Below are 19,743 nucleotides of genomic sequence, written 5' to 3' on the forward strand. Positions count from 1 at the left end.
CCAGTTGTGCCTGGTTATATCATTCAACAGAACAACTGCTAGTGATAGATGGTGGTAATACTAACTTATTTAAAGAAACTGACAGGCAAAACAAGTTCACTTGTTTTATTTTGTTCTTTAAAAGCTCCTTCCAGAAAATTAGAGAAATACTATTTCAGATATCTAAGAAAGGCATCCTTGGCTTGCTTTTGTCTTATCCATATTTGATCAAGAGTCTTCATGTAATCTGCAAAATACTTTGTGACACTTTCAAACATGATACAGTGAGATTTGATGCAGTGGTTCGCTTTGTACTTATAGCAATTTGAGGCAGATACAATTTTAACTTCTGCATCCAAAGGCTATTGACTTGTCTGGTGCCTTTACTGGACAGATTCTGAAGTATTGGTCCCATTGCCTGATTTACATCTTTGCAAATATATGAAAATGCAGAGTATTGCCTTATGGTCCTAGGTCCCCAGAATGGGTGGTGACCTACTTGGATATCTTAGCTAACAGAATAGGAGCTTTTGCCTCTTCACATTTTAAACATTTTGAAAGGCCATATTTTTTTCTTTTCCTATATATGGTTTCTGGAAAGGCTGCTACAGTGTTTGAATTATAGTAAAGCATCTGAGAGATCAAGGTCTTTCATTTCATTTTGGGAAGGTGTTGAGTTTTCTGTGGCTGGATTGCTGTTTTCTGCTGCAGAAGGCAAGAGATCCTCATTTGTGAATTCTCTGGGAAAGCTAGAAGGAGCTGGAATGTCCATAATTTCTTTCCATGGTTTTCCAGGGCATCGGGGGAGAGGAGATTCTGGGCGATCTGACAACACATTAAATAGAGAAGTATCCGGAAGAATTAGTGGTTCTGCAGGCGTACTGGTTTCCTTTCTTGAAACCCCTGGGTTAACTATCTCTGATGCTGTTTCAGCACTGGATGATGGGAGGGGTTTGTTTTGGTTAAAACCACTTTCATTAGACTCCTCAGAAGATTTGGGGTTTGGATGTTTATGTTTCCCATTTTTACTGTTTTTTTTATGCCCACACCCATGACCAGTTCTGTGCCTACAACCACTTTGATGTTTATACCTTCTCTCAGACTCATGATCCTTTTTATGCCCATGTTTATGCCCATGTTTATGCCCGTGTTCATGCCTGTGTTCATGCCTGTGTTTATGTTTGTGTTTATGCTCAGGTTCACCTTCACCTTCTAGTTCCTGTCCACCATCTTCTCCCATTTCTTTATCAGGTCTTTTCTCATCTTCTCTCATTTCTTTATCAGGTCTTTGCTTTTCTTCTTCATTTTTATCAGAGCATGGCATTTCATTTGGCTGATTTAGCACAAAAAGACTTCGAAAAGGTGTGAATCCAGGAGGCCTTCTTAGTAATACAGCCTAAAAAACATTGCAATAATAGCCATATTTCTTACATAAACAAGAATGATCATTTCAGATTCAAGAGATTCAGAAGTTGGGTCATTGCAGTATATGAATCATTTAGCAGAAATATATTATCATATTTTTAAAGTAACCTAAAAAGTTATCTCTTCTATCTGTGATAAGTATGGAAACATAAACATCCTCCTGAATAACTCCAGAGTATTTTAGCAGTTATGTATTAAAAGAAAAACGTAAGTCTTGCTAAAATATTGCCAATTTAACATGGGAATGGTACTATAGAGAGGAGAATGTGTACTGGTTTTAATTTATGAACAATATAGATGATTTCTAAAACTAAATGTCCCTGCACTTGTTAGAATATAACACTCCAATGTATAAAACCAGTCTGTGCTAAAGACGAACACATATCTGAGTACTCAGTACCAGAATGCACAAAAGATATGGGTTGTTTTGTTATATGAAATGTAACTATTCAATTTTTTGTTTCTGGATTTGACATATGCATCTCATAAGAATGCTTAGAAATAATACATATAGGTTAAAGTTGATAATATGAAATATTATGAAATATTTGTTATTGAGTAATCTCTATTTCCCAATTCTGTTAAACTAGAAGACAGAGACTGAATGCATGATGTGCAGTCACTATCCTATATAGGTTTCATATCTCTCCACCATTTCCAGTCTCTAGCTGCAAATCAGAGTTGTTTGGGATGGAGCTAAACTTGAAAGCTGCTATGGATATTGTAGTGAAAACAAAGCAGAGAGACATTTATTGTTGATACATAATGAAACAATAGGTAGTTATTAAGATGCTGAGCACAGTGAAGCTACTGGTTATGAATGCAAGTTATTCAATCTGACTTTATTCAGAATATCTTCTTCATTGGGGAATATGGGAGTCCCTGCATTTATCAAAAAAACCTGCAATCATCAGAACTGCAAAAGTTCTGATAATAAAAGAGATTTCTATTTCATTCTGATTTTTTCAAAGTGACCCATGTTCAGGGCTAGTTAATTGTGGAGCTGAACAGAAAAGAAGCTGAAAGATCTTGTAGAAATTGACAAGCCATGGCAGGAGATGCACTACAGATATGAAAAGATTTGCAGATGTTTTTGAAATCTGTGGGGAATAATCACTGCATTATCAAATACATTTTTGTCTCAATTTTTAAGCCTTGTATGAATCGTAATTCAAAGCAGCTGCTGGGGCCTGATATTTGAGAGCTTAACTGATAATGCAAAGGAGTAGTTGACAAGCGGAATGTTCTTTCTGTCCTGTTGCCTTTATATTTCTATAGTCACTGGGTTATCCCCTGTCTCACCTTACCATGAGACTGACTCCAGTGTAACAAGTTGCTGAGGTTAGAGGTTGAGAGGGAGGAGTGTGGCATTACCAAAGTTGTTAAAAGAACAATGTGTTCCTTTATATTTGGTACAAAGTATGGGTTAATTTGGAATGGATAAAGAATTTAATGACTGCCTTACCTCTATGCTCTACTTACGATTATGGGTAATGAAAAGGAATCATACCTGTGACCGTTCTCTGGAGCAGTTAACCTGGGGAAAGATTTTATTCTCCCATGGGATCACATGAATTTGTGCTTCACATGACAATGGTACCTGTTGACAAAACAAAACCCAATACCTTAGGGCATCAAACACAAAGGAAGAGTTGTACCAAAAAACCCCAACAAATCATAGAATCATAGAATAGTTAGGGTTGGAAAGGACCTTAAGATCATCTAGTTTGAACCCCCTGCCATGGGCAGGGACACCTCACACTAAACCATATCACCCAAGGCTTCATCCAACCTGGCCTTGAACACTGCCAGGGATGGAGCATTCACAACCTCCCTGGGCAACCCATTCCAGTGCCTCACCACCCTAACAGCAAAGAATTTCTTCCTTGTATCCAATTTAAACCTCCCCTGTTTAAGTTTTAACCTGTTACGTCTTGTCCTATCACTACAGTCCCTAATGAAGAGTCCATCCTCATCATTCCTATAGGCCCCTTTCAGATACTGGAAGGCTGCTCTGAGGTCTCCATGCAGCCTTCTCTTCTGCAGGCTGAACAGCCCCAACTTTCTCAGCCTGTCTTCATATGGGAGGTGCTCCAGTCTTCCTGATCATCCTCATGGCCCTCCTCTGGACTTGTTCCAACACTTCAAGTCCTTTTTATGTTGAGGACACCAGAACTGCACACAGTACTCCAAGTGAGGTCTCACGAGAGCAGAGTAGAGGGGCAGGATCACCTCCTTTGACCTGCTGGTCATGCTGCTTTTGATGCAGCCCAGGATACGGTTGGCTTTCTGGGCTGTGAGCACACACTGCAGCCGGCTCATGTTCATTTTCTCATCAATCAACACTCCCAAGTCCTTCTCTGCAGGGCTGCACTGAATCTTTTCTTTAAATACAAATATTTTCTTTAAATACAAACATTATTTTTGAATAATACTTTTAAATACAAATATACTTAGAACTTTACCTAAATATCTATGAAATCCATCCTAGTAATGGAGACTTCTTTACTGGGACACATCTGCTTAGCTTTTTGAGTTTACAGAATGCCTGTGTGAACACTTAAATTTAACTTCAGATTGAATATTGGATCTTGAAAAATTGGATATTTCATCTCCAGCACTTTTGGAGCACTAACTGTTTAATCTGTATGATATTCCCAAGAAATATAATTTGTTGGTGATATTTCTCTCTCTCAAAAATTGGGAAATTGAAGTAGAACAGCATTTTTTCCTATTCAGAGCCTGCTGCAGTAATGGATTTTTAATTCTCACAGGTAAATACCTCTCATTCAATGGGAAAAGAGAGGGAAAACAAACCCTCTTTTTCCCAACCAAATCCCTTGCCAATGGTTTCTGGCCCTATCAACATTACTTTCCAGTGTCTGGAACACATTTTTCTGGCATCAGCAGCATGCATTCCCTTTCCTTGGCTCATTATTATCAGAAGGAAGTTCCTTTTGCTTTGCCTTAAGCATTGATCCTGCAGTAGGAGTGACTCAGTGTCACTCAGTTTCAGCTTCATTTTTTATTAACATCGACACTGCATGGGGTTACAAACAGTGAAACATGCCCTGCTTGCTGAAACAAAAGTTTACTGAAAGAGGTAAGAGAATTTGGGATGTGATTTTACTTAAGTGTTTACAAGTTCTAATGCAAATGAATTTGTCCATGAGGAATATTACAGTTGGCAACATCGTCATTACTTACACTGTCTGACGTCGCTTCACAGTCTTCATTAATTTTCTCAAAATCTGTCTTTGAACAGTTTGTCTTCCGGACTTCAAATGTTATATGGTATTTTTGTCCTGCAACCTCCTGGAAAATTAGCAAGAAGACTTTCTGTGGCAAAGGCATTTTATTGAAAAGGGTTCACAGGAAATTTTTCTATGAGCTTACACTCCTTACATTTTACAAGTCCTGACCACTGGGACAACATATGTTAAGAACAATATAAAAATATTTGGCAGCAAACTTATCTGCTTCTAATCAACTTAATTTACTTCAATTCCCATTCTCAAAAATTCCAGTATCGAAATTGAAGGAAACAGACAGATCACAATAATATCAGCCCCACGGGTTTGGTTTTGTTGTAGTTGATGCCTATAGCAATTTCATCAATAACAAATTAAGTCATCAGAGATACTTCTGTAGAGAGCCAGATATGATGGAAGAAAAGTGGAATGTGCGTAAAATGAAGTGTGTGATAAACAGGCTCAGTTGAAAACGAATGTATTTGCCAAATGCATTAAGGAGAGAAACTGCATAGATTCAAGAATGTGCCTGGTACAGGTTCTCCTAGTATTTTTTTACAGAGCCCAAGATAACATATCTTGTGTCAGAGATAGAAGGCAAAACATGAAATTCTGTCTCTTTAAGTGTGTTTTTAAAGTGTATGCATGCCAATATCAACCATGATATGAAAAGTGAGAAAGAAGAATAAGATTTGAATGAAGAAAAAAGGTTTAAAAAAAAAAAAAGAACTGATATTATTAGTAAGATAAAGTGAGCTTTTGAGAAAAACTCTGGTGTGCTTTTCCTGCCTTCTCCACTGGTACCATCATACTCAGAAGTTATTACCAAAATATTTTCTGAATTACTCCACTGTCTTATTTCCAATTCTGTCTTAAACCTCTGTTTTGATACATTGGGACTGTAAACAAGGCAAGTACTGACCAATATTATCCTCCTAATTCCTTGTTCTTCTTTACCCAGCTGTATTTATCTGTACATCTTAAGTTATGCGCAGATGTACTGAATCTAGCTGAAGTATTATTATTAGCAGAATCGGTATATAAATGAGCATATTTCTGAGAGAAATTATGAAGCCCCATTTCTTGGAGCTTAGAATAGGGTTGACAGTGTCTAAAATAACATAGAGAGTATTGGTGTGGTGAAACCACATAAGTGGTTTAATCTATTAATTCTTTTTTTACTTTAGAAGTCTAAGGTATGTTTAAAAAGGCTGGTTAAAAGTGGGGTAGATATACAGAAATCAGGTACTCTGAATCAACCTTCTCTCCGTGCTTTTAAGATTGTTAAAAAAAATATATAAAAAAATCAAGAGATGGGCGTTTTTTAACTCAGTTCTGAATTCACGCCAAGGTGGATAAAACTTAGCAAGGAAGATTGCATGGATATTTCAGTTACCACATATTATCAACACTTAGAGAAAAACATTATTTGAAATAGAAATACAAACTTTAGCTAACATTCAGCTCAGACCAATAACACTGCCATGTCTGTTCCTCATCTGTCTGGTATATCCCAACCTGAACTGTCGCTGCTTGTATTTCTCCACTTTTGTAGTAGAAATCATCATTGCTTTCCGAATTATACTTCTCCATGGAAACCTTCAGTAGTTCCTTCAGTTCTGGGTTGTCATTTGCTACAGTCTTTGGACAACCAGTTTGAGTGGCAGGAATTACTGTCTCTTCAACTGAAAGAAAGCAACAGATTTCAGATATAAGGAACAAAAAAATTCAATGTAGATAATGGCTGGAAAAAAAGTTACAAACGTCTGCCTTCTGAAACACTACGTATTTGGCTCTATCAAATGAAACCAAAATATCTTTGAATTTATATGATCAGCATGACCAGGTCTTGGTTATCTAAAAGAGTACTGCATCAGCACCTGGTGTCACACTGGACGCTTAACAGTTTACTCACAGAAACAAGAATGGTGTGTACTAATTGTGGGTAGCTAGCAAATAAAGAGAGGGAACATCTACGCATATGGAAAGACCTGACTCAGGTGAAACAAGAGGTGTATGTTATTGCAAGGAATGAATGTGTAGAAGAATGCCATTATCATCTCTTGAAAACAAGTTTGAATGGGTGAGAATGCATCACTTACTACATGGAATAGTACTGTATACCCTGTTGTAAAGCTCTGAAGCTGTGATAACCTGTGTCAAAATAGATGGTTGGAGGAAAAAGTAGCAATAACAAGACCATTTGGGAGTTTGACTGCAATGAACTTACAAATTCTAAGAAATTTATTTACTGGGGAAAAAAGAAAGCCTCTAACATAACAAACGTAAATATAGCTATGCAATAGAAAATGAACAATGGTAGCATCACTAGATGAATTACCAATTCTGGACAAAATCTTAAAGTCCGCAGCTCCTTTCGCTTTCAAAAGAATACACTGGTGTTCTCTGGAATGTTAGAAGAAGCTACTATTTAAACAATACGATATTAATTTCCTTATCATTGTGGTGGAAAAGGAATTAATTCTTGTAGGACAGTTACTGAGTTTGTTGATCTCCAAGTGAGAGTCAGTAACCACTTCCATGTAATAGAAATAGGGCAGTATACAAATGATAAAATGGAACTTTTAGCTATATAAGAAATACTTGTAGGAAGTGAAAAGTCTGTGGTCATTTTTCATTAAGAGGCAGTGCTTTTCTGGTCCCAGAAGAATTACTTTTTTGTTATTATGTTTTCATCTCTTGTATTTTTATTTTGTCTTTCTTTTTACAATTGTAAAGAACCATTGAAAAGTGCAGAACTTGGCAAATTGATAGTGCTTGTGACATACCTGGAAGCTTGCACTGGCTTGCAATATCCACAATCACTTCCTGAAGACTTTGATATGCTTTGGCATCGCATTTACCTACACGCTAGAGTAAAAAACACGGAACAGCTTGTTACTTAGAAGTAATGAGCAAGCTCACGTTCTAAGTCAGCATACTGCTAAGTCAAGCATACTACTAATAATTCATAGAATCATAGAATAGTTAGGGTTGGAAAGGACCTTAAGATCATCTAGTTCCGACCCCCCTGCCATGAGCAGGGACACCTCACACTAAACCATATCACCCAAGGCTTCATCCAACCTGGCCTTGAACACTGCCAGGGATGGAGCATTCACAACCTCCCTGGGCAATCCATCACCTCACCACCCTAACAGTAAAGAATTTCTTCCTTATATTCAATCTAAACCTCCCCTGTTTAAGTTTTAACCTGTTACGTCTTGTCCTATCACTACAGTCCCTAATGAATAGTCCCTCACCAGCAGCCCTGTAGGCCCCCTTCAAATACTGGAAGTCTCCACGCAGCCTTGTCTTCTGCAGGCTGAACAGCCCCAACTTTCTCAGCCTGTCTTCATATGGGAGGTGCTCCAGTCTTCCTGATCATCCTCATGGCCCTCCTCTGGACTTGTTCCAACACTTCAAGTCCTTTTTATGTTGAGGACACCAGAACTGCACACAATACTCCAAGTGAAGTCTCACGAGAGCAGAGCAGAGGGGCAGGATCACCTCCTTTGACCTGCTGGTCATGCTCCTTTTGATGCAGCCCAGGATACAGTTGGCTTTCTGGGCTGTGAGCACACACTGCAGCTGGCTCATGTTAATTTTCTCATCGACCAACACCCCCAAGTCCTTCTCCATAGGGCTGCACTGAATTTCCTTTTTGCCCAACCTGTAGCTGTGCCTGGGATTGCTCCGACACAGATGTAGGACCTTGCCCTTGGCATGGTTAAACTCCTTCCTTCCTTCAATATACTGGGAGGAAGAAGCCTGACAGGCAGTCTGCAGAGTCAGCAAATTATTCGGGTTCAAAAGCACCACTCAGGGAAAATAAAACCATAAAAGAGAAGCTAAATGGACTATTTGTATGTGTTCATTACAGAAAGAAACAGGGATGTTTGCAAGCCAGAATCCTGTTTAATGGAGAGCTCACTGGCATTTTTGTCTCAAACTGTGAAGACCAAAACGATTATGAAATTAACAAATCAAACATTATGAAGTTTCTTGTATTTACTCAGGTGTTCTAAAGAAAGCATGGTAGATGGCTTGCTTAAAATTGTCTTAGTATTTTAGAGTTGGAAGAAGGCAGGTACTGATCCAGTTCTGTTTTAAAAAGGTTATAAACCCATAGAACTTATGTCTGTGTACCATTCCAGTGATTAGAAATAGTTATAATGAAAGAATTAGGGGGCATGAATACATCAAGGAGAGACCCAGGTTTCTGTAGCAAACAGCAGTCATATTTTGCAGATTTATCAAAGTTCTTTGCATCAAGAAAGTGGGTAAAGAGACCTGTTGATAAAGTATATGTAGATTTTAAAAAAGGTTTCAGTGAAGTCTCTTATCAAAGACTCTAAAAGAAACTAATCAATTGTAGAATAAGATCTTAGGGCTCTGACAGATACTGTTTTCAAAGCATTCATTAAAAAAATCTGCTTAGTTATTGGTTTAGAAAAAATAATAAAAAATAATATCAAGTCTTATTGTCCAGGTTAAAGAGAATGATATTATGCTCCACTGAAGTAGTTCTGTGGTTCACATGTATGTCAGATACAGGGTGCTCCCGGTATCCTCCCATTTCAAAATGAATCGTACAGAGCTAAATAAAGGTATTAAACAATTTCCATGGAATTTGGTCGTTCCAATGTATGGAATATTCTTGGAATATATATTCTAATAATATCTGCTGATGATCTATTAGCAAGGCTTCTTAGCGGTTCAGGGGATAAGCAATAAAAATCTAATCCCACTAACCCTGTGTGATCAAAGCACTATGTGAATGAGGTAGGACTCCTGCATTAGGTGAGGCAACAGAAGTCATTACCTCTAGGTGACAGGCTGGAAAATTCAGGCTCAAGCAGATTAAATAACTTGCTTAAGGTTTAAGGGCAAGTGTGGGTAAGGAAAAGATTTGCTTTACCTAGTTTGATTCTAACTCTTCTATTATTTACCAGTGTTGTCATTCTTTCCTTTCTTGATCAGTGCCTCTGAAACATGCCAAAACATTCTTGAGACATCCAAGGAGCAGGTTTTGACCAAGAAATGCTCTTGAATGTAACACTTAGTGCACTTCCACAATAGCTGAAGCAAATGTGAGCTGGGATTCCTGTGGTTCCTCCCCTCCCATTTGCCACCACTGTTCATTACTATTCGTGTTCCTGCCCTCTACCTTGTATTTGCAGAAGCACTTTTCTTCGTTTATTGAGAGACAGTTAATTCTGTTCCAGATCAGAGGAAATACTTGGTTTTGCAACACTATTTAGCTAGTGTATGTATGTTTGTTAATAAATGTCTTTTGAAGCTCTCTTATTTGGACTACGGTAGGGGTAAAGTGATAATTCAGCTACTTACTTTTCTTTGAAAATATGTCTTAAGCTGGAAAAATATTGCTTATTTTAATTATCAGGTTTGCGGTTGTACCTGAGTAACTCCTTGAATATCTGGATAAGAGCTTCTCAAGGGATTTATTATCTGGGTGAGACTCTTTAGATTCTGTAATCTGTAAGCATTTCAGTGGTCATCTTAGTAACCAATTCAGGAGAAGACAGATGTTTTAATAGACAGCTATCTGTAAGCCTGGATTTAAACTTCATTCACAAAGTGAAGCAAGACTAAATATTTTCTTGAGCCAGATATTAATGATTATTTTTTAATATGATATTTTCTCCATTAACATATTTTGAAGATTACTTACACCTCTGGAAGTGGTTTTGCACTCTGGAGTTAAATCTTGAAATTGGTCTTTGGAGCAATTAGTCTCCTCAATTTCATATTTAATTGCATAATTCCATCCAGCTACCACCTAGAACAGATAATTTAGAGATACATCATGTAAACCAATACAAACTTGGAGCTTAAACTAGTAAATGTGATTAGCAAAGAAAGCAAAACAACTTTTCTCATGCCTTCCATCTATCAAATCACCTTGCAGTCATTGAGCCATAGAGTATTTATGGAGAGAAAAAAGACAACCAAACTTGTTCTTGTGATACAAAAGTTAAAGTCATGCATACACTAGAAGCACACTTTGTATTTAGATTCCACTTCTCCTGGCAAGCCTGCAGCCTCATAATGGTTGGTTTCTTGCACTTTCCTCCAAAGTATGTGTAACTTATTACTCCCAGTGACAGGAAGCTGGTCTAGATAGATGACTATACTAATACAGCTTGGCAAGTCCTGTGTTCCTGAGCATGGAACATAGTAAAAAAGTATCTGAATAATGTGGCTTTATACTGCTGACATCATTTGTTATTGACTGTCCTGCATTTATCATCTACCTATAATTCTGTCTGCCTTCCACTGCCCGCTGTTTTGTTCAGATTTGTGACCCTTTTTTTCATTTTCTATCCTGGAAGTGATTCGGTTTTCCTCACTATGGCTACTGCTGCTCACCCGTGAAATCTCCATGTCACAGTGTTGGGCTAGAAAGGGGAAATAAGAATCAAATATAAGAATTTTACAGCTGAATTAAAGTGGAGGGCTCTGACTACTTTCTTTTGGCCAGAAGTGACATGATGGTTCTCTTTTCAGCTGCTGGATCAGTCTGTCTGTGACATTTTGTCATGTGTCTTAAATGTTGTGCAATCTTGTCCTTCAGCTAAGAGGATCATTGCCATCAGTAAATAGAATCATAGAATAGTTAGGGTTGGAAAGGACCTTAAGATCATCTAGTTCCAACCCTCCTGCCATGGGCAGGAACACCTCACACTAAATCATGTCACCCAAGGCTTCATCCAACCTGGCCTTGAACACCACTAGGGATGGAGCATTCACAACCTCCCTGGGCAATCCATTCCAGTGCCTCACCACCCTAACAGCAAAGAATTTCTTCCTTGTATCCAATTTAAACCTCCCCTGTTTAAGTTTAAACCTGTTACCCCTTGTCCTACCACTACAGTCCCTAGTGAAGAGTCCATCCTCATCATTCCTATAGGCCCCTTTCAGATACTGGAAGGCTGCTCTGAGGTCTCCACACAGCCTTCTGCAGGCTGAACAGCCTCAACTTTCTCAGCCTGTCTTCATATGGGAGGTGCTCCAGTCTCCCGATCCAACCCTAACTATTCTATGATTCTATGATCATCCTCATGGCCCTCCTCTGGACTTGTTCCAACACTTCAAGTCCTTTTTATGTTGAGGACACCAGAACTGCACACAGTACTCCAAGTGAGGTCTCACAAGAGCAGAGTAGAGGACAGTCTGAATTAAATCATGGGTCAAATTGATACGAGATTAGAAATGTTTTTTGGCCAAGTAAATACATATACATACAAAGAAAAGCATCTGTATTTGGTGTTAGGTTATATACTGGTTAAAAAACAGATAAGAAACTCTACTTTCTAGCAACAATCACACTATCCAAGGGAAAGCCTTTCACAGGGAAATAATTGTTGCTTGGTATACCAGATGACACAGAATTTCTGCAACTTGAGAAGTCACTTCTTGCAAATCAGATATTCCTGTGTACAGAAATCTTTCAGCAAGCAGCATGTTGGCGGTTTGCTTTTCTTACCCAATTTTCCTATATGGGGTTTACTTGTCCTATAGTGTATAGCACCTGCTGCATATGAGCCATAATGCACTGCAGAAACATAGATGCCTGCTGCTGTTTGAGTGGCTGAAGAGTATATGAGACATCTGTGCTGGCTGGTAGTTTTGGCACAGCATCTAGGATAGATCTGCTCCTGATGGAGCTTCAGGGTGAGGCCAAGTAGAATACCCGAGAGTCTTGAAGATGACACTGTGTCAGCAGTGAATGCAAATAAACTAGGGCTGAACATTAGTTAGATGGAACTGCAGATAAAGTATGTTTGCCATCAGTTTGTAAAGGTGAAAGCTCTGAAAATCCAGTAGGTAACGATTTATGATTTCTTATAAATGAAGAAAATTATTTACAGGGTCTACTCTATATGTATTTTGTATACTTTTATTGTGAATTATAAGCTAACTTAAAAATCAGGAACATGTACATAAAAAATCAGGGTCTGGAGTCTTGTGGGAGTTTTTTTGGTAAAATTTAGAGAAAAATTGTGCACAAACCTGTCTTGTAGCTTCTTTTATTTCCACAAGCTTAAAAAGGGCAGGTTCACCACTGTGCTTGTTAAACTTCTGAATGGCTTGTTTCAGAATTTCCAGCACTACTGAACTGTCACTTGATATAGGATGAAAGCATCCAAGACATGTAGCCTGAGTAAGTGTTATCTTTGGTGTAGCTGCAAAGCAAAACAAAACAAACAAAAAAAGGACTTCATGTAGAACAGCCCCAGGTTTTAATTTTTCCTATATGGGAGTGAGAGAAAAGGCTTAATGAGCTGGAACCTTTCCTGCATTTAACTGGGACTGTCAAAACCCACATTTCAGTTTCAGGGCCTGCAAAGGCATTCACTGTGTCATGTTTTTGTTTGTGGTGGTGGGGTTCATCCATGACATTAGGATCCAGGCATGGTTTTAGCAGCAGACTTCATTCAGAGGGGTGGGTGAGTTCAGGAGTCATTGAATCTCCAAACCTGACACCATCCAGGAAGGGTCATCACTCATTCAGTCAGGCTAGAGCCACTGGAGGCTACAACTTAAGAGATGCTCTTTCAGATTCTTCAAAGCTCAAACACTGTGGGCAGCCACTTACTGTCCTCACTATGTTTCAGGGCGGAGACTTTGGCAGGTGTGTTTTGGCTCACCTATGTGAACTGCTCTGACTTGGAGCTCTTTCAGGACTGTAGTTGAACAATTTTACTGCTGTTTCAACCCCTGCTAGTCACCCTGGCTGCCAGTTATCACTTGGTGTTACCTTCAGGATTAACCAGCTGGATTGTCTGTGCATAGACAAGCTTGATGGGAATGCTCAAACTTCTGTTTCCTACTCCTAATCCTATTAATTCTCTTTCCTTTCTAGTAATCATGGATTGGATTTTCATAAATTAATTTTCTAGTTCAGTACATAAATTAATTTCATGATTCAGTGAGCTTGAGAATGAAAGTGGGACAATATGTGGTCTCTATGGAATTGAAGTAAAATTTGTGTGCCTTATCCTCAGCTGGCTTAAACTGGTTTTAATGGAGGTAAGCCAGCTTCCACCAGCCAGAAATCAGTCCAGAGTCAGTATGAATAAACTGTTCTACCAAGAAGGTTGCTTTCTGACATGGTGGGAAAATCCCTCACCAGATAGGATCTATTTTACTTTTTCTGTTTTAATCCTTCAGATTTGATTTGTCTCTTCTGTACATTGTGAATATCTCAGTGTAAGCAATACTATTTAGTCTCAACTCTCCTAGGGGTACTTGAGCGAAGTCCTGCCCTTCGTATTTTTACCATCACTTTTTTTGACTGACATATATATGCATGTTACAGAAAAATGTGACCATGTTTCCAAGGAGTAATCACGAAGTAGATAATAAAACATAAAGTGACTATGGTACCAACAGTTTCATAAGTGCTGAATAAACCTGTATTCTTTTTTCAGAATTGCTATGACTTGCTAAAAGGAGATGAGCTTCATAGGCTGAATAGATAATTCATTTATGTATGTTTTATTAGTTTTCTAAGCAAAGATTCAAATGCAAATTTCCTTCCCATGCATTCTCTGTGGGATTCACACACTTTCTACTGGCAACTAGATGTCACCATTGCCCTACAAATGTGTCTAAACCAAGTGGTGTTTATTCCGTAGCAGAACATGGATTTTGTGTGTACTGCAGTTCCTAGAATGACACTGGCTGTAGGTATAGACATTTAGCTTTAAACAAGGTAATTAGGAACAAAAAATGGCAAGCTCCCAGCTACCGGTTAGTTTAAAACTAGCTTGGATATATCTTACATGAACACGGGGCATAAGCACATAGAGATCTCAGTTGTAAAGCTTTAAAGTACTGATCTCTTTGTAATACAGAAAATTACTATGTGAACATAGTCATATATGAATGTCTTACAAGCAAGAAACGTAGTACTGCTTATTGCTAAGGTCTAAAAGATATCACAGTCTCTTATACATAATTACATCATTGCTAGATTTTTATTTTGTAATTTTTTTATTTTTTTATGGGGATAAATGTTATTTTAGTGCACAAATAATTAGTAATTTTTAGTTTGGAGAAAATTAAGTTACAATTTTATCATATAGTTTTTTTTCTAATAATCTCTGGTGCAATTTTATACTTGAATAAATAAAGACAATATTTAAAGCATGAGAAGTGGTATCTAGTCTCTAAGTTACTGAAACGTTTTGATCTTAAGCAAATTCATTGTAACTTGGTATAATTCCAGTGTTTGAAGAAACTTACTACACCTGCATGTGCTGGTTTTCATTACCCTGGACAGACACTGACAGTGCTTCACTGACTTAGTCTATATTTGCATAATTGTGAAGTGAAATTTTGTCTTTAACATGTAATTGCTTAAAGATGATTATTTATAAATGTCTGACTAGAACAATAAGGAGCTCCTATCCTTCAAATTACCTGAAAGTTCCAGTATTATATATTTCCCATTCTTATTTGTCAAAGTACTTGTTGAATGCTGCCCCAAACAATTCCATACCTGGAAATATTTTGCAGTCTTGTGAAACATTACTTGTTTTTTCAGCATTATTCATGTGAACCCGAGCTGTGCATTCTCCTGTTTTCTGCAAAAACATATGATAACATTTGTCTTAAACTTTCTGAAGAAAAAGGCAATATTATATATTCCCATAGCTGTTGAACAAAACTGATAGTTGCAAATTGAGTTTGGGGAACAAGTTCATATGTACACTTGCAGTAATATCTAATTTGCTGGTTTGTTACCCAAAAAAGGAACAATTTTGTTTGTGAGGAGAGCAGGGGATGAACTGAGCAGATAGTTTGAAAGATCGCTTTGTATCATGATTAATGCATGTTAATTAACTAAATTTGCAGTCAGAATAATGGAACTGAACACATCCTCATAAATGAAGTCTGTATAAAATTTTGTATTTACATCATTTCCACACTGCTAGGACAAGATATGCTGCAATGACCATGGCATTTGACATTGATTTGTGTGGTATCACAACCATCCCTTTTTTTTGCATTGTGTAGTGCAGGCAATAACAGTGACTTCCACTGAACGTATGCAATGTTCCTGCCCACTATGTGTGCCCCAATTTTATTTCCTCTAGGTGCCCTCTAGTAGCATGAGCCAGACATGCTTTGTACTGCTGAAAGTCCTCTGTAAATTTTCTGCCATAGTGGCTTCCATGTCAGTATTTTTGTTGGTGCAGATCTGAAGTAAATTTGGTTGCGCAAGTTTCCATTATGCATAATTAACAGAAAGTTTTATAGCCCTCATACTCTCCGTGTGTCTTATGTTGAATTATGGTGAACTTTCCTATTAAAGCACTGAAATGTTCTCTTCTGTACATATTCAGGATTATAATGGTAAACTCATTTTATAATGGTTAACTTTAATGTTGTAAACATTTCTGTACTGTACTTTAGTCCTCCAAAAAGCAACACAGCTAAAAAAAGCTAAATTCTCTGCTGTATTTTTCCCCAAGCAACTGCAGTCCTGGTCATTATGCCGATGTTTCTGTACAGAAGACTTCTAAAGGGGGCAGATACTTACAGCCTCTGCAGATACTTTGTAATCACAGTCTTGCCAGAGTTTTTTTTCCTCAGTGGCACAAGTGGTTTCTCGTATTCGATATTTCACATAGAACTGTGCATCAGGACCTGCCTGGATGAAAATACGCGTGTCATTGTTTGTGTAGTGATAGATCAGGTGAAAAGAGCTTCAGAAGGTAAATACTAACCATTTTATAATATGGTCTCAGATTAGCTGCTGGTCTCCATGCAAGGTCTCCAAAGTCTTCATAGTTCAGCAATTAACTTATCTAATTATACTAATGAGCCCTTACTTACAAAGGTAGGTAATGTGTTGACAGTATGTTGACACAATAGATGCAGTATGCTCAGCCACCTTCATTTTAAATTATAGTGCCAAGATTTTTAAAACCAGAAATAAGTAGTTATAGTCATACTCACATTGAAATGTACTCCAAATAAGCAAATTTGGGTTGCTGCTCAAATAGTTAGCATAATTACCAGCTTGGATTGTGCTTCTGTCTGACTCCTTCACTCTTACTCTTGGCCTTCTCCCAGATCTGTCTACTTTCCTTCTGTACAATTCTATAGGCAGTCCAGAAACAGCAGCCAGCAACCCTCAGGCAGGCTGGCTGTGCGTAAACTGGCTTTACACTATAGTAACGGGGTATGCCGGCTGCCTTGCCTACTTGGTGGAAAGGGGTGAGGAGAGCATAAGCTCTGGAGACAGCCTTTGGCAGTGCCTGCAGTTTTCCTCTAGGCATTGAAGACTGTGCTGTTCATGAGGGTAGATTATATAGGTAAATATATTATGATATTTCATCTATAAGACAAAATACAGACAAAGCATTAAGTGAAGTTAGGCCTGGCCTCTGGATCAGTTTTTGATGGTAAATTAGGAGGGGCAGTTTCTCCTTGATAACCGAGTAGTGAGACTGTGCCTACAGGTAACATTAACACACTGCAAGGTTTGTGGTTAATCCTTTAGAGGAAATATAAAGCCAGAAATTACTAGTCTTTCGCAGCCACTAAAGCTGCTCTTCCAAAGTGCTTTTTCTAGTACAAACACAGGCAGCTGCTGGACTTTAACAGCAGTTACTCTCAAATGATACTGCTGGAGAATAAATTAGAATTCTTGCCTTAGTGGTACCAAGAATGTGAAGCTGAGCTGACGCAAGTGGAACATACTGGATTCACACTTGTGTAGACACAGAACTAGATTCTGTGTTCTCTCAATTTCTGTCATGTATTGCTATAACTACAGAAGTGTAGAGGTACCTGATATAATGGTTGAAGTTTGTAAAACAGGGTGAAAGAGTCTCTAAAAATGTAATGGATTTAATCCTCAGCAGGTATAAATTAACGTTTATGGAGCTGCATCAGATTATACTATTGGGGATGTGGACTTATAAAGAGCTGAATTCTGTTTTCCGTTACAGTGTTCTAAGTCTGCAGTAAATCAACTCAGTGAGTAAATGAAAGGGAGAGAAGATATTGTTTCTGTATTTGTTGTTGGTCTACTTCATTATTATAATGAATAGCTATGCCTTTAACTGGGACAGGTTCAGTCTTTCACCAGTCAGCTTTTATGTTTTATTACCTTATCAATAATGAATGTACATGAATATGTAATACCAGCTATTTAATTAATGCATTCAACATTGTGAGACTAACAATGAGCAAAGTCTATACTCTTTTTAGAAAAAGAATAACGAATATGAGGAAATCTCTATTGCAGATTCCTTTTTTTTATTTAACATCATAGTCAGATCAATGATTCAAAGTAATAACTGATTTCCATCTCAGATTTTTTAAGGAAAGGAAAGATGGATATCTAGAGACAGATAAATAATAATTGCAATAAACGTGTTCTTAAAAACCGAACACTGCTTAAGATAAAATACTGAAACTAATACCTGTCCTTTGGGACTATCAGCAAAAGGAAGATGATGTTATAGCTATGATATAGCGATGTTTGCACTTGGCTGTTGTTAAAGATGTGTGTTGTTCAGTGAAGACAGTGGGACTATTCGTTCGCTTAATATTAGTTGCATAAAGGGTTTGCCAGATTTTAGTCTTTGTCACTACATGATAAAATCTCCCCAGTTTGAAAACAGGAAAATGGGAGGGTAGGTGTCATGGGATGCAAGTAGTTTACTCTAAAGCATTTAGCAATTCATGTCCCCTTTCTGGGTGAAAGTGTCTTGTGATTTTGTAATGCAAAATATTCTTTCTGACATTGAGTTTCTTATGTTTTATATCTGAAAATCCAATCCAGTAGAAAAAAATGCTAATGAAGTTTTCAAGTAAAGTAATGCTTGTCATTATTATGGTAATGTCTTCTTTGTATGCCTCTAAGAGGTAAATACTCTTTTGTTAGATTAACACTATGCAGAAGGACTCCAGGCAAAGGATCATGTTTCATTCTTTTTTTCTTCTGTAATTTTAGCTGTCACCCTATTTGTCTAAACTACTACCTAGCACTTTTAGATAGATCTGTGACTCAGGACTAGTGTCTATCAAATAATAGTCACAGATAATTTATTTCCAGTATTGCCAAATTTTGTGAGGTCTTTCTTCTTCATATGTGCTACCAGCTCTTCCCAAATCAAGATAATATTCACATTTTTTAGGAAGTATGGTTTTGCCATTGATCTGACAACCTTACTGATGATGGAAAGGGATAGGATTCTCAGCACAGAAGGGAGAATTAAGAGTGGACTAGTAAGACACAAACTGTATTAGTGATAGAAATGTTCTATTCTTTAGTCCCTGAATTAATAAGCAGTTCACCAGCACACATAGTTCTGTTGATAAGAACATAATATATGTTCCTTATCACGGTAGTATCTTACTGTGCAAGTAATTTCTCTGGGTTTTTTTTTAAACGTCCTGGAATATGCTTTGCTGTCTTACTTTCTTATGAAGGAGAGAAAGAGAATCTCATTCAGAGTGCATGAACAATTCAAGCCTCTTTTTTTCTTTCAAAGTCTACTTACAGTTCTTTTGGCTTCCATCACCATGTGTAGAGCAAATTGATTACCAGTTGCTATGTCTCCATTGTATTTCTTCAGTGCTGCGTCGACAGCTTTAAAAACATCAGGATCATCACAGTCCGAAAACTCAAATAGAAGAGGGGTGGCTCTGCTAGAGAAAAAGCTACAGCAGAGTGCTAGTACAATAAAATAGATCATAATTAGATTTAAAAAAAAGCCCCCACCCCCGAATTAGAAGGCTCTTGAAAAACCAAATGTAAAACGAATGCTTGACAGGCTTTTAGTCACCTCTTCTGTTTTTCAGGAGCTACAGCTAAGTAAACAGAATGAGTGGGTTGCTGGGGTTGGTTGGTTTTCATCATACCCTGTTTATACTGCAAATAAACCTCTGAGTTTATTTAAATAAACTTTATGTGTCACCAGAATGACACTAGGGTTATCCACCTGCCATCAAGATAACAGACTAAATGGCTGCAGCTTGGGACAGGGTTAGACTAAGTAGGATGGTCCCTGGGCAAAAAAGAAAGCAGAATATTTGT

The 19,743-nt window shown here is 37.8% G+C and overlaps 1 protein-coding gene across 1 annotated transcript; it reads right to left on the reverse strand.

The window, feature by feature from the left end:
- Nucleotides 1-598: 598 nt before the first annotated feature.
- On the reverse strand, nt 599-19,402 carry KNG1 (kininogen 1). Its single transcript, XM_031047078.2, has 11 exons — nt 19,208-19,402; nt 16,231-16,341; nt 15,187-15,271; nt 12,693-12,865; nt 10,351-10,458; nt 7,445-7,526; nt 6,174-6,340; nt 4,612-4,719; nt 2,915-3,004; nt 1,183-1,375; nt 599-804 (listed from the first exon to the last, which is right to left on the reverse strand). Exons 1-11 carry the CDS (start codon nt 19,400-19,402, stop codon nt 599-601), a joined length of 1,518 nt encoding a protein of 505 aa, XP_030902938.2.
- Nucleotides 19,403-19,743: the final 341 nt, after the last annotated feature.

Source organism: Melopsittacus undulatus, chromosome 6 (assembly GCF_012275295.1).
Source record: "Melopsittacus undulatus isolate bMelUnd1 chromosome 6, bMelUnd1.mat.Z, whole genome shotgun sequence".
Classification (NCBI taxonomy): domain Eukaryota; kingdom Metazoa; phylum Chordata; class Aves; order Psittaciformes; family Psittaculidae; genus Melopsittacus; species Melopsittacus undulatus.